The sequence below is a fragment of the Atheta coriaria genome, unplaced genomic scaffold (genome assembly GCF_025399875.1).
Source record: "Atheta coriaria isolate IRGN ID8LTWV9N9 unplaced genomic scaffold, Caltech_Dcor_3.1 hic_scaffold_4_pilon, whole genome shotgun sequence".
Lineage (NCBI taxonomy): Eukaryota > Metazoa > Arthropoda > Insecta > Coleoptera > Staphylinidae > Dalotia > Dalotia coriaria.
In genome coordinates, this window is record NW_027045446.1 from 289768 (window position 1) to 305316 (window position 15549).

The 15549-nt window shown below is 34.7% G+C and overlaps 4 protein-coding genes across 6 annotated transcripts; 1 reads left to right on the plus strand and 3 right to left on the minus strand.

The window, feature by feature from the left end:
- Nucleotides 1-2960: 2960 nt before the first annotated feature.
- LOC135790726 (guanine nucleotide-binding protein subunit gamma-1-like) lies at nucleotides 2961-4016 on the minus strand. The gene is made up of 2 exons (XM_065300992.1): nucleotides 3892-4016; nucleotides 2961-3802 (listed from the first exon to the last, which is right to left on the minus strand). Exon 2 carries the CDS (start codon nucleotides 3656-3658, stop codon nucleotides 3446-3448), a length of 213 nt encoding a protein of 70 aa, XP_065157064.1. The 5' UTR covers nucleotides 3659-3802; nucleotides 3892-4016; the 3' UTR covers nucleotides 2961-3445.
- Nucleotides 4017-4713: 697 nt separating this feature from the next.
- Nucleotides 4714-8032, plus strand: LOC135790725 (prion-like-(Q/N-rich) domain-bearing protein 25). Of its 2 annotated transcripts, XM_065300990.1 has the most exons (7): nucleotides 4714-5150; nucleotides 5207-5353; nucleotides 5828-6115; nucleotides 6185-6758; nucleotides 6832-6981; nucleotides 7059-7208; nucleotides 7269-8032. In XM_065300990.1, the coding sequence occupies exons 4-7, from the start codon at nucleotides 6638-6640 to the stop codon at nucleotides 7874-7876; spliced, it is 1029 nt and encodes a 342-aa protein (XP_065157062.1). In that variant the 5' UTR covers nucleotides 4714-5150; nucleotides 5207-5353; nucleotides 5828-6115; nucleotides 6185-6637; the 3' UTR covers nucleotides 7877-8032. The 2 variants fall into 2 exon arrangements, with proteins under 2 accessions (XP_065157062.1, XP_065157063.1); XM_065300991.1 differs by lacking the exons at nucleotides 6832-6981; nucleotides 7059-7208; nucleotides 7269-8032 and having other exon boundaries at nucleotides 4719-5150; nucleotides 6185-6329.
- Nucleotides 8033-10133: 2101 nt separating this feature from the next.
- Nucleotides 10134-12580, minus strand: LOC135790714 (glucose dehydrogenase [FAD, quinone]-like). Its single transcript, XM_065300984.1, has 2 exons — nucleotides 10938-12580; nucleotides 10134-10196 (listed from the first exon to the last, which is right to left on the minus strand). The coding sequence occupies exons 1-2, from the start codon at nucleotides 12459-12461 to the stop codon at nucleotides 10134-10136; spliced, it is 1587 nt and encodes a 528-aa protein (XP_065157056.1). The 5' UTR covers nucleotides 12462-12580.
- A 1085-nt stretch (nucleotides 12581-13665) lies between these two features.
- LOC135790616 (uncharacterized) lies at nucleotides 13666-15479 on the minus strand. Of its 2 annotated transcripts, none has more exons than XM_065300892.1 (3): nucleotides 14774-15479; nucleotides 14522-14713; nucleotides 13666-14470 (listed from the first exon to the last, which is right to left on the minus strand). In XM_065300892.1, the coding sequence occupies exons 1-3, from the start codon at nucleotides 14838-14840 to the stop codon at nucleotides 13704-13706; spliced, it is 1026 nt and encodes a 341-aa protein (XP_065156964.1). In that variant the 5' UTR covers nucleotides 14841-15479; the 3' UTR covers nucleotides 13666-13703. The 2 variants fall into 2 exon arrangements, with proteins under 2 accessions (XP_065156964.1, XP_065156963.1); XM_065300891.1 differs by having other exon boundaries at nucleotides 13666-14476.
- Nucleotides 15480-15549: the final 70 nt, after the last annotated feature.

Sequence of the window (15549 nt, forward strand, 5' to 3'; positions counted from 1 at the left end):
GTTTTTCATGTAAAACAAACAAAAGAATTGAATTTTGAGGTTATAACATCAAAATCAATCACAAAACGAATACTAAACCACACATAACCTATCAAAACAGCTTCTAAACATGTATTTGAAGACAAATGTGCATTTATTGATTGATTTAGTGTATTGTAAGCTCATAACCTCATTTTCATTTGTTTTGTCATGTTTTGCGTTATTTATTCATCTGGGAGAGGATTAAGTGATTTATGCATGTATTATGTATGATTTGTTCAGTGTTTTATGTTTGGTAACACGAAACGTGGTAGATTTTAACTGAACGTGGTGAAAAATGTGAATTTTGAGGTTATTAGACGTTTAAATCACAGTATTACTGTGGAAATAAGTAGTTTTAAGGCTGGAAATCTTAAATTTAGTTTAAAATTGCTTTGAAACACGTTTTTGTTTGTTTTAAGTTGAATTTTGCATGTTTATCATGTTTATAAGGGTGAAATGTGAATTTTGAGGTTAACCAACGTTAAAATCACAGTTTTATTTAAAAATCAAGTACTTTTAAGCTTAAAACTCTTAAATTTTACTTAAAAGTGGCTAAAACATGTTTTCATAGTCCTAAGTTGTTTTTCATGTAAAACAAGCAAAAGAATTGAATTTTGAGGTTATAACATCAAAATCAATCCCAAAACGAATACTAAACCAAACATAACCTAGAAAAACAGCTTTTAAACATATATTTGAAGACAAATGTACATTTATTGATTGATTTAGTGTATTGTAAGCTCATAACCTCATTTTTCATCTCTTGTGTCACAATCCACGTTATTTATTCATCCGAAAGAGGATTAAGTCGTCCCTGCACGTATTATCTATGATTTGTTCGCTGTTTTATGTTTGGCGTAGTTTACAGCTGAAAATGAACTGCCACTCACAAAAACATTTCGAGATAGACACAAAAAGAAAACAGCACGAACCCGCACGTCAAAGGTCACCACGTAAAAAGAAAATTGAAAGGAAAAGGTTCAAGGTGATTGAAACACACGAATTTCACTCCCTGGATTTTCTAATTAAAAAGCACTGCATGTAAACAAGCACCGTCCATCTTGTTCTAAATTTACACACCAACCAATTGAATAATTGCATTTCGTGTTTTAAGATGAGTAAAACGCGAGCGGATAACAAGCGAGACTTGTTTTGGGTGTGTCTGACACTTTGATAAAAGTTTAATCAGTGCCCGCATGCACAATTCGTTGAAATATTCATTCGTGACTGCACATTCCTCGAAAAACGCTTCTAGTTGAACGTCATACGTAATATGAAACGATATCATTTCGATTGCGCTGTATGGAATTTCTTACCGCATAAACAATTATATTCTATATATAAATATATATCGTAATATCACCCAGAATGTCATCCCTGCATTGAGTAGTTACACACATAAACACGATACCATTACACGTGTGCATGCCTATAGCTGTGATAAACATTGAATAAATAACACATTACACGTTGATTAACTAATCTCGATCGTCATTGAATTGATTATTGTAATAAGTATCTTTAGGTCAATATAGTGGGATGGGAAGAGGAAGCATTGCGATGAATGTAACTGAAAGTGGATTTTGTATCAATGTATAAAGAAAACATAAACAAAACGAATTGTAAAGATGAGTAGTGATGGTGTATATACAGATGACACAATAAAATAATATTGTAATTGTAATCAAGTGGGATTTGTATATGTTTTAGGTTATATTGTGATTTTGAGGTTAATCATCGTTGAAATTGTTGTTTTATGGAAAAAATAAGTATTTTTAACGGTAAAAATGTTAAATTTTGGTTACAATTGAGTAAAAACATGTTTTTTCTTTGTTTCAAGTTGTTTTTTGGTTGTTTTTCGTGTTTAAGTGATGTAAAAATGTAAAAGAAGTTATTTTTGTGGTTAATCAACGTTAAAATCAGTGCTTTATTGAAACAGTAGGTGTTTTTACGTGCAGAAATCTTAAATTTTAGTTATAATTGGTTAAAACTTTGTTTTTCTTTGTTTCAAGTTGTTTTTTGGTTGTTTTTCGTGTTTAAATGTTCAAAAATGATAAATATTGAGTTTGGAGGTTAACTAACGTTAAAATAACTGTTTTACTCAAAAAGTAAGTCTATTTAGGGCTAGAAATCATCAATTTAACTTAAAATTGACTTAAAGCATGTTTTTTGTTTGTTTTGAGTTGTTTTTTGATGTTTTTCATTGTTAAATGATGATTCTCATGTTTAAATGTTTAAAAATGATAAATATTGAGTTTGGAGGTTAACAAACGCTAAAATAACTGTTTTACTCAAAAAGTAAGTACATTTATGGCTAGAATCATAAATTTTACATAAAACTGTCTTAAACCATGTTTTTTCTTTGTTTCAAGTTGTATTTTGCATTGTTATTATGCTTAAATGACATAAAACAGCAAAAAAGTGAATGTTGAGGTTAACCAATGTTAAAATCACAATTTTACTTGAAAAGTAAGTACTTCTAGCCACAGAAATCATAAATTCTATTCACCATTGATTAAAACTATGGTTTTTCATTGGTTTAAGTTGTATTTTGCTTGTTTCTTATGTTTAAAGGATGTAAAATGTTAAAAAGTGAGTTTTGAGGTTAATCGACGTTAAAATCATAGTTTTATTCAAAAAGCAAGTTGTTTTGAAGCTAGAAAACATAAATTCTATTGAAACTTGTCTAAAAACACGTTTTTTCTTTGTTTCAACTTGTATTTTGGAAGTTTTTCTTGTTTAAATGCAAGAAAAACTCAAAAAATGTGAGTTTGAGGTTAAAACATCAAAATTAAACATTTATTTCCTCAATTTACACTAAAAAGTAATAATTACTCATAAAAAACACAGTTTTAACACTCAAAACTTTAAACTGACCAAAATATCAACTCAAAAAACATCCACAGAGTAATTTTAATCAAATAACCAACACAGAAACATATATAAAATATTGTCACATATATTTAGTCATACATTGTTTTTTTTATTACAGACATACATGAAACACCCACTTGTGTACATTAATCAAATCGACTTTGTTATCATTTAATTAAACCATACAATTCTGCTCCATCTGACTGACATATACCAAAAGATACAGCTGAACTCCAATGATATGTTCATCTTTTTGCTTAATAAGTTAACAAACAATCAAAAGAATACAAGAATCGAAGAAATTACAAACATAGCAACTGCATCTATGATCACATCGATTATTGAAGGGACCCTGATAGAGATTTGAACATCGACACACTTGTATCTGACTGCAGCAACAATTAAACACTGACTACATGATCTGAATGATGATTTCTTTTCTTTTTCGTTGAACAGAAGCAAAGTGTAACATTTTCAAGTAACAATGAAAGCACAATTATTCTATGTTTATGTGTTTGTGTGCGTGTAGAGATGATGCTGGTGGTGTGGTTTAGATGAGGGTGCAGGAGCTCTTCTCGCGGAATGGATTAATCCGCTGGCTGGTGAAGCCGTGCAGGAGGCAGTCATCCTGCTCGTGTTCGTTGATGAACTTGACGATGTCGGCGACCGCCTGCGAGACGAGCATGCGCTTGATGGCGGCCTCGCGGCGCAGCTGCTCCGTCACAGCGCGCTGTTGCTGTAAATTTGAGATCACCATGTCCATCAACGCCGTGTCCGAGAGGCCTATGGTGGCGAATTTCACAAGTCACACGCGCGAAAATCACACTCAACACGGCACACTGCACCTGGGCGCGGCCTTTGCGCAGCTTCTCCTGGGCTGGCAATGCACGAATACCGCTGAATTATGCTGTTGGAGAGTGTTGGAAGAGAATAACACACCGGATATGATTAGTTTTGTGGTTTTGAATTGGTATGAGGTTTGTTTAATGTACTCACCAGTGTTTAAAGCGGTGGAGTGGCGAATTGTTTGCGGGGAGAAGCAACAAGCGTCATAAAACGTCGTGGAGCACTCGACTGGATGAGTGGATGACACTAGGAGTGAGGAATATTAACTGGGGAAAGTGCATTGTATTGCCATCTATACTATATTATTTTTTGTTTTTGTTTTAGGCCGCCAGATGGCACTACAGAACTTAAAATGATTTGATATTGACTAAAAAGCAAATTTTTGAGGTTAACCAACGTTAGAATTAATATTTTATTAAAAAAGTAGGTATTTTTTGAGCTAATAATTATAATTTTGTTTGTTTTATGGCGTTTTTTGACTGTTTATCATGTTTATATGATGTAAAAAGGTAAAAAGTATGTTTTGGAGTTAAAAACCACGGTTTTGTTTAAAAAGTAAGTAAATTGAAGGTTTAAAATCATAAATTATCTTTAGAATTAACTGAAAACATGTTTTTTCTTAGTTTTTAGTTGAATTTTGCATGTTCAGTATGTTTAAACAGCAAAAAAGTAAATTTTGTGAATAACCAACGTAAATATCATATCACCAATGTTTACATCAACGAAATGGCGAATTATTCGTGGAAAGAAGCAGTAAACACCATGAAACATCCTTGAACATTCAACAGCAACAGAAATAACTTCTAAATAACAATGCAATATTAACTCTCAAAAGTGCATGGTATTGCCATCTATACAACACTACTCCAAGTTCATCTTTACTCCGCAAGATGTCACTACCTATCCGGTTATTATCACAAATCTGCTGCAAAATAACAATCCAAATCTTTCTTCTTATCAAAAACACGTTGTGATCTTCAGTCACGTTTTATGCACCAAGTGCACCATTTGTCCTGTTTAATTTAGTCTGTAGTCTGTAATCTGTAAATTATTTAAAATGTCTGCGCAATTTATTCGTATAATTTTAATGTTAATCTTTGCATTTGCTTGTGCAACGGGTGAAAAACGCACAAAAACCGATATTCCATGCGTTTCCGAACGCGAATGTAATATGAACCACTTAAGAAGCAGCGAGAACGATGTGTCCTCGGCGTGTGTCGATAATTATTGCGAGTTTATCATGCAAGATTCGCGTATAAACGCACCGGAAATGCGTGTGGTGACCATTTTAGACGGGCGGTGCTATTTTAACGAAGAATGCAACATTAATGGCGCTGTTTGTGAAGAAAACCTGTGCACATGTGCGAATCACACGGTTTCATCTTACAATAAAAGGAAATGTTTAATTGGTAAAAGAATTTTATCAATTTTTGTATAAATATTAAGTTTTGTTTTAATTTTATAGAAGCTAAAGAGATTGGCGACGCATGCGTGGAAGACATTCAATGCAACTTTCCACAAACCGCGTGTAGAGCTGGCAGATGTGATTGTTTTGCTGGTTTCGGCGTAGATTTGGAACAAGGAGACAAGACACAATGCAAAGAATTAAATGGTAACTATTTTCATTCATCTTATCAATAAACTAGCTGTTGCCCGCGACTTTGTTCCGGCAGTGTTTAATAAAAATGTAATTCGTTTTTACTCTCTTGTTCTAGACATACTCGTAGTAAGAGTCAATTCTATCAATAAGATTAGCAATTTTAATTTAAAGAAATTATGCATATAAAGTTTTGTCAATAATGCACTTCAGCGCGCCATCTCGAATTCAACTATTTAACTATAACTATGATTGAATCTCAATGTCAAATTTTATTCTATAGAAAAGAGCTGTTTTGAGGATTTTCCCGGCAATTATTCGAATTTTTCTCACCTTTTAAACCTTCCCTAGACCTCCACGAATAACTCAAGACCAAGATAAGATAAATCGGTTCAGCCGTTCTCGAGTTTTAGCGAGACTAACGAACAGCAATTCATTTTTATTTATTCAGAATATAGATATTTTATTTTAATTAATTTTTTGTCATAGGTATAGGTTATGTTTGTCAAAAAGACTCCGATTGTGAAGTGGAACACACAAAATGCAACACAAACAAAACCTGTGATTGCATCGATGGATATTCCGCATATCAGAAGGAATGCTACGAAATCAGCGTGACGTATCTGTCAAAATGTGATAGTGACATTCAATGTCAACACACGCTGGGACCGGACGCCATTTGCATCAATCGCACATGTCACTGCCAAGCAAAGCATATTTTCAGTGTTTTGAAGAATAAATGCATCGCACCATTAATTCCAAATGGATTTAATGATGGTACGTTAAATATTAATCAATATTCATTGAATAATTTATTTTTTTTATTAATAATTTATAAATTTTTAGGAATTTCAACATATAATCACGGTTTTTACCTGTTTCCATGGTTTTCATCTTTATTAATACTCCAAATGTTCAATTAGTAACGATTTTAATCTCATATTGCTCGATTTATATCAATAAATATACCCAATCTGTCATTTTCTAAGAATTTATGTTTCACTCGTTCATGAACGCAATTTAGGATGTGTGCTGTGATAATACACACACATTAGTCATTACCCACCTATCGTTATCATTTCTTATCTCTACGTTTTCACCAGTTACGTGTTTGGAGGTTTAAGCAATCACCGAACAAGTGCGTGTGACTGCATACGCAAACTATCGACGAAATTTTACTTCTAAAACAAAAATTTACGTTTCTAACTGTAAAAAACACCAAAAATAAAGTAAAAACATAAATTTTGTGTATTTTTATGTAATTATGTGTTAGCAACAGACAGTTTTGTGGAAAATACAATGGAATATGAGATATTTAACGAAAAAAACTCAAAATATCTTAAAATGTTGTTCATATTGTTAATAATTACTCAAACAATATGTGTTTATGCACAACAAGATCAAAGTTTAGCCAGAAAAAGTAAGTTTTCTATATTTAACCTTAAAATTTTTATTTTTAACCTATTTTAACGTATTCTAACCTAATATTTCAGTTGTAAGTTACCAGACGTGTAAACTAGACGCAGATTGCAAGATAAGTCATAGTTATTGCGATGGCAACAGTGCAACGACGAATGGCTTGTGTAAATGTGAAGAAGGATTTATTATTATTCGTAGTCGACAGTCATTTGATTGTGTCACACGTATGTTTTAACCTTAAAATTTAACCTTTTAATTTTTTAACCTTCAAAACGTTTTATTTTGATTTATTTTTGGACAGCTGCTGCTAGTGTTGATTCTGAATGTACCTACGATGAACAATGTGAATTAGCACTCGGGAAACACGCCGAATGTGATGAAAGAAAGAAATGTAACTGTATGCCACACGCGCATTTCGTCAAAAGTAAAAATTCATGTTTTTCTACATCAAGTAAGTAGATATCAACTTTGGTTATGTTTTTGACAGTTTATTGAGGTTAATACATTCTAGGACTTAATGAAACATGTCTATCTGATGATAATTGTATCCCAAACCATCCGAGTGATAAAGTTTTCTGCACAAATGGACGTTGTACATGCGGATTAAAACAAGCACCGAATTCAGCTGGGAAATGTGTTGTTGTGCGTAGATTAGGCGAAGAATGTAAGAATGATGACGCATGTCTGTCAATGAATGCAGTTTGTAGAGTGACATGCACCTGTAGAGTTGGTTATGTCCTTGAAACGGACGAACGTTACTGTTTGAAAGCCGCTGATAAATTATTCGATGCTTGCACGCAGGAATCACAATGTCAGGAGTATTTCCAACATTCGGAATGCGTGCGTGGTCGTTGTCAATGCAAAACACAGTATCATCAATATGGAAATAACTGTTATAGTCCGAGTAAAATCGGTTCGCTTTGTCGACACAAAGGTGAATGTATTACGAGTCCGGACCTGGAGGGACGCGTCGACTGTATAAACTCGATTTGTTTATGCAAATCGGGATTGGATTCGTTGTCATGCGGGGATATTTCTGCTACGAGTCGATTGCGAAATTATCAAGAGATGCAAGTTATAGCGTTGTTATTCAGCACGTTTATATTTTTATTGATTTAATTAAGTTTTACATGCGTAGAATGTTAGTTTTATGGTTATTATAGTCTACAGTAAGAGCATGAGTGTATGGTGGGTTGCCTACAGTTAGAGAAACGCACAAGTTTAGAGTAATTGAGCCAGCAATGTACAAGATATAAATATAAACGTAAATTATAATTTATTTACTGCTACGTACATTGAACATGGAGTTTTGACATTTATACAGTGCTTGATTCATTAAATTACGAGGAAAGAGCAAAGTTTACGGCGAAAAAGTAAGTTTTACTTGTTTAACCGTAAAAGTTCAAGATTAATCAAAAATATTTCAGTCGTAAGTTGTGTTTAGACGTAAAAGCAAAACAAGTCATAGTTTTTGCAATAGAAACAGCGTTTTACATTGTTTTTGTATTTATTGATAGAATTATGTTTAACACGCCTTAATCTGAAGCATTTGAGGTTACTTTAGTCTACACTAACTGCATGACTGTGTGGTGGGTTGCCTACAGTTAGAAAAACGCACAAGTTTAGAGTAATTGAGCCAGCAATGTACAAGACATAAATATAAACGTAAATTATAATTTATTAACTGCTACATACATTGAACATGGAGTTTTGACATTTATACAGTGCTTGATTCATTAAATTACGAGGAAAGAGCAAAGTTTACGGCGAAAAAGTAAGTTTTACTTGTTTAACCGTAAAAGTTCAAGTTTTTTGCTAAATATTTCAGTTTCAAGTTATCTCACGTATAAACTGGGCGCAGATAACAAAATAAGTCAAAGTTAAGGCGAGAGAAATAACGTATTTATTACACAGTGCCTGATTTATTAAAATACGATCAGAGAGGAAAGTTAATAGCGAAAAAGTAAGTTTTACTTGTTTAACCTTAAAATTTCAAGTTTTTTGCTAAATATTTCAGTTGCAAATCATCAGACGTATAAACTAGGCGCAGATTACAAAATAAGTCATAGTAATTGCAATGAAAGTAACGTCTTTATCTCGTTTATAGATTTATTGATAGAATTATGTTAAACACGCGTTAATCTGAAGCATTTGAGGTTACTTTAGTCTACAGTAACTGCGCCAACTTTAATGGCAATAGTGCCTACAGTCTCAAAAACCTAAATCTTTTTAAAATTTTTACAATAATTGAGCCAGCAAATGTACAAAACATAAACAACACAAACGTAAATTCTATTTATTAGCTGTTGCACATTTCAAACCATCCCTCCAGTTCAATCGGACTGGAGTTTTACATTTGCACGCGGCAGTTCATGCAAAATGCGCCTTCGATGCAATTACTCATCATAAACGCAGCTTTGATTCCTCCTTGACAAAAACAAACAAGTCACACGTAGCTGATAATTGTTTTTAAATCAATATTGATACCAGATACCTCCGACACATAGGCGCTTTTTTCGAGTCCGGGATGTACATGAAATCGCATTGATAAGTGCGATTATCACGACACGTAATGAAACTGTCGACATTCCATTTTACTCCGACAACGATCATTAAATTCACCTGCCGATGAAAACAATGAATTTTATTATCGCCGTCAAATTATGCAATTTACATTTACTAATCTGTATAAATCCACGTTGATCTGGCTCGTATTTCGATTCCAATCAGATTGCGCGCTTATCAAACTAAGTTGATGAAAAAACCACTCAGAGTCAGGAAAGAAAGTACGGTAAAACGCATTTTACACTAAATAACCAATTATCAGCGCGTTTCTTGAATGTTTGAAGTTAATATTGGGAAGTTTGCACAGTTTCTACACTTGTGACCCAGATGTTTAGTCGATAAGGCCGCTTTTTGTTATCATTTCTTATTGTTTACTTGTTGAAGTAAAGTTTTAAACGTTTTTTGATTAAATATTCACGCAGTGATCATGCTGAAGTTCACCGCGGGTCTGATGAAGACTAAATAAAGTGTTGAGGTTGAGAAACACTAGAAAAACGCTGTGAAAAGGGCGAAGCACTCAATAAATAATAACAGACAATCGATTTCTTTGGTTTACTCGGCATGTCATTGACTTTCAGGTGTTTATATGTACGGAAAAGGGTGAAAAACGCACAAAGAGTTAATGACAATAATCCACAGACATCAAACACTGAAAGAAACATCGGAAACCTTTCATTTACATACGATTAAGTTTCATCCAGTTAAAAATAATCACGATAAAGACTTTATTTTCACACTGTATGCAACCAAACATACATAACCTAATTTTAATCATTAAAATAATAATATACATTGTACTATCACATATTTATCAGTAGTAAGTCCAATCTTCTTTGATTAAATCGAACGCCTCGGAATTCACGAGTTTTATTGCCTGGAAAATAGATTTAATTAAAATTACGAAATATATAAATAATAAATATAAACATGGGTTTGTGTCGAATGTTTACGATGCATATTGCGATAGAGATAAACAATCTCTTTCTTGATATGGTCAGAATGTCAAAACACAGAAAAATATCATTCGCGACAGTTTTGTGCAGTGTACACATGTGAAACGGATATTTATTAACAAATTACTTAATAATACTTAATAAAACACAGTGTTACAGTTTACAAATGAGAAATAATTGTGTTAATATGTGAAAGCAAGTTAATTTAATGGAAATTATGCAAAAATATTCGAAATCCGATTAATTAATATCAGGTGAGTCCCGCATGCAATAAAATTTAATATTTCGCTGAGTGCACAAGCGAATCAAGCGTGTTGTAATCATTTCCCAATCGAAGCATGCTGAGAACATAAATATTTCGGGTTATTACACAAGCGTACAGATTGGATTAAGCACTCAAGAGGCGAGCCGCAAGAAAATTCTTGAACTGGTCAGCATTCGCATATGCGTAATAACAAAAAACGAGAACAAGTCAAGTTTAACTTGCAACACGCGCGCGATACGCGTTACCTTTCGCGTTCTAATCGTGTAATTTACCCACTTTACGAATTTAGTAACATTCAGTGTTGTAACACTACCAAAACATGCTTTACTCGATGAAGGAGACTCTAAATATGATTTCAAGGTCAAAGTCAAAGAATATTATGCATAGTCATCCATACCTTCTTTATTCCTTCTATGAGAACATCAAGATCTTCACTTTCGTAGAAATAATTCCCGTGGATTGCGGGCCAGTGTAAAGGGTTCTTGTCCTTCAACATAACCCTACCTATGCTTTTGGGTCTCAACATAACCGTAGCTATTGAAAATCCTGGTATATTCACCACAGGAGAATAGACTTTTCTATAGGTTTCCTCAGGGAGTCTTAATAACCTCCTGAGGGTACCCATGGTATCCCCGTTTAATCCCCCTGCTCCCAGGACCAATTCTAGATCAGGATAATCCTTCCCAAAGTGGTTATATCCACTTTGGAGGAATCCTATACCCAAAGCACCTCCTGGTATGGAATAAGGTCCATCTCCATTGAGGAGGTAATTCAGGACGTGGCGAGGGTTCTGTACAAGTGTATCACTGACGGTTATACTTTCATTCACCAAGAATAACAAGTGGGAGAATGAAATGTGGTCCTGTAGGTTGTATCCTACTTTGAGGTCTTGTATAGGTGGTATTCCGAGGGTTTTCAGGTGTGGTCCAGGGCCTATCCCTGATAGCATTAGTAATTGTGGTGAATTGAACGCACCTGCTGATAATATAACCTCTCTTCTTGTTTTTATGATGAATTTCTGTCGGTTTTTGATTATTTCTACTCCTGTGGCCCGTTTTTGGTCATCAAAGAGGATTTTAACCACCCTGGTCCTTGTTGATATCTGTAGATTGGGTCTTTGACGTATTTCTGGACTTAGAAAGGCTTTGGCGGCACTACATCTTCTCCCTCGGTTCATGGTGGCTTGCGCTTCGGAGAACCCTATGTGTTGATGACCATTGGGGTCTGTGATATCATAACCCAACTCCTGCCCGGCTCTGAGGAATTTTTTGAGTAGAGGAGACTTTAATCTAGGGTTTTCTATCTTGAGGGTACCTTGAAACCCATGGTAATCTGTATCTATGTTCTTACAACCCGAACAGTCTTCTGATTTGATGAAATATGGAAGGATTTCATTATAGGACCAACCTGGGTTACCTAACTGGGCCCAACTATCGTAATCTCCTGGGTTACCACGTGTGTAGATCAAAAAGTTTACCACTGAGGTACCTCCTAATGCTTTACCCCTGATAGCATTACACCTTTGCTCCTTAGACCCTAAACAAGCCCCTGGTTGTGGTTCGTTTTTATATCCCCAGTTATATTGGGTTGATGCTTGGAAAGCCGCCATTAAAGGTATATCCGAGATGAAGTTTTCATTGGTACCTGCTTCCAATAACAACACAGTCCAATTGGTATTCTCTGTAAGGCGATTAGCAAGGACCGATCCTCCACTTCCGGCTCCTATGATGATAAAATCATAAAACTCTTCGAAATCACTGGATTCTTCAGCTGGTGTGTTCGCACTGATGAAATTCTCAACCGGGTTGAACAGTGATAATGTCTGCCATATTGGCGGAGGTGTATCATCACAATTCGCAAAGTTTATAATCACAGCACAAACAAACGCGATGTTGACCACCATGGTTAGCGTCCACACCATGTGTGTGGAGCATCGGAAGACTCGCGACTTAATGAAAATGAAATCAGACTGAAACTGGTGTTCGGTGTATTTGTGGTTTGGGGTTGAACTGTTACAAGGTCGGACAAGGCTGTTGTGCATGTTTCCATTTCCATTACTTTCGAGCTGTACGACGTACCATGAACCACGTGCGCACGCATTGTGTGCTTAATTAAACTACATGACTAATTTAAATACCGAAATTATGAAAGAACTAGTTTTTTGGTTAATTAAAGTTAATTTACGGCAAGAAAACAAAAATAAAAAACGAAAAAGTGGATTAATTGACACCGTTTTTTGTTTTTTTGTTGGTATACTAATAATAGTAAATTATATTTTGTTGTCACCGGTAATAAATAATAAAAATGACTCTATTGTTGTTAAAATTAGTTTAAAATTAGTTTAAAATTGTTATAACCATGGAATTCATGGACAAAAGTTTGATATTCAATATTTGGCGTTAAATATTACCTAATTTCTCAAAATTTCATTGTTTACGTTGTGAATAACTAAGAAAAAGTCACTAAAGTGCAGTGAAGCAGTAAAAAGAGTGTCAGGGCCAACCAGAATCAAATTCGGAATGGATGATTGACTTTTACCGTTCGTTTTATTCATTTTTATTCATTTCAAAACTGTACAGTGCGTATTTTTAATTTTTTATTAATAATTCTTTTATTAATAATCTAATGATGCTAACCTTGTCTGCGCATGTTCAATTTGAGGTTAGGTTGCGTTACTAATAGATAACTACGTGATGAGCACGTATTTAACATATTAATCGATAAATTCAATTTATGTTATTTAATAATTGTACAAGATACATCCGATCAAGTGAAGGTGAGGTTGGAATAATTGATGTAGGAGTAATTACATCGTAGTTAAAGGTCGGATATAGTAAAAGTAATGTCATGGCGTACGTGGAAGTATAAAAATAGAGTATCGTGATTCCAAAGAATGTTTTTATCCTGAAATTTGACTTCTGGACGACTTAGGATTATTTATACCTTTGGTATACCCGCAAAAAGTGGTGGGGGTAACTAATCACTTGCAGATTACCAGCTACCTAACATGTAGTAACACCAGTGAGTGTTTTTGTTACCCCCACTACTTTTTGCAGGTAGTCCACAGCTATAAAAGGATTTTTGGCTGTTTGGGACCAATATCTGGTTAAAAAACTATTCCACATTCAACTAAATATATTATAACATAATCCAAATCACATATTTACATTTTATCACAATAAAAATCCTTCACAGACCTCAACATCCCCGGTGGTCCATCCGTAATCCCACAAAAGTACCTCCAAATCAAACAATTTGACCTCGGATTACCCCACTTCCCTTCATAGAACATCCACTTCGGTAACCCTCTCTCCACATTAGCCTCCCTCTTAAACTTATCAACATCCCTATCAACATGATATATCCTCAGGTCCTGCCAGGTGCTCCAAGGGGTTCCATAACCACTAATATCTTCTATACCTAAAAACCTGTGATAACTATGATTCCCAGGCTCCGCCCATAGACCATGTGAGCCCAACGACGCAAACACTTCAATCCTCTTCTTTTTTATTCTTATTTCATTCGGGAATAGAGGTTTAGGAGCAAGGAACTTCCTCTTAATCTGTTCTGAGTATACAAACGACCTTGTTTTACGATTGAGAGTGTAATACACTCCACTTTCATGGGTACCCAAGTAGATTTGTGCAGGGTATGAAGAGTTACCATCAAATGACATTGACAAGTGTTCATAATCACCCACGTGACTCCCCAGTAACATTTTCGTCCCCAAACACGTGGAAAACACATGTGGGAGAGGAATATTCCCTAGGACACAGAATTCCTTTCCGAGGCTATACGGAAAGAACAACCAATAAGTCACATGGAAGATTTTTTCGTGACATTTCGTCACCAGAGCATAAACTGGGACAGGAACTTTAGATGGATCTTTCCCATAGAGGAAAGAATTCGATGCATTTGATAATAATTCATCTAAAACTTATCTTTTAGTAATTACAGAATTTCTACAACTTGAAAATATACCTATATCATTCACTGTGTGTAAATACAATTTAGTAGAATTGTCTCCGCCGATAATATTCTGTTCCGGCATCATTTTTCCATAAAAATCACCTGGTTGAGTATGTGGGAGGAAATCCTCTATGCTATCCGGCATGAATCTTTCTCCTGGGGCTAACCATATCAATGGGGACCATCTTCTGACCAAATCATCAACTAAAATCATTAAATTTTTATTTTTTTACCATTTTTTGATTTTATGAGTAAAATACTTACTTCTGGATGCTGATGAAGTGACAATTGTAAGAAATACAATCACAAGTTTCCGATACCAAGCAGTCATGTTAGTCAAACAATCATCCGCACATAATCCGCGTGTTTAATAAACACACACAGCACACACACGACAGGTTCGTGCATCGAGATGCCTTGCGGAGTTCGGAGCACCCTAGTGACCCGGTTTCCACTCCGGTTGTCTTCTTGAGAACCGCTTCCAGCATGCGATATCACACTTCACGAATTCGAATCAAAGCAAACGCTTTGGAGGCTCGTTCACAACTGATTTCAAGTTACGTCTTCGAGGTTTTCATTCGGTTTTTGTTGCCACCACTAAAATTGGTATGTTGCGTTGGATTTTTTGATAAACGCTTTCACTCTTCTTGGAGTCTATGTGGTGCCATTGATATTACAATTGTTTATTCACGTACTTACACGTACTTACATTGTGGTCGTCGTAATAGTCATGATTTATTTAGGCGTCTTTCGTTTTGGCACATGAACACAGTTTATGTAATGTTTTACTGTTTTTGCATTGTATTAGTCCATATAATTCGTTCTGTTGGGTAATTCACGTGCAGAATTCGTATTTGCGTGACTTTGAAATGCACAATGCAACGAAGCGCGTTAGAAATGTTGAATTCATGCACAGGAAGTGCTAGTAACTCCAGGAAGTACCATTTTTTACTTAAATTACTTAAATTACATAACTGATTAGAGATAATCTAATTGTTTATCGACATCTCTTAGATAATCTCTGTTTAAACTTTCTCCTG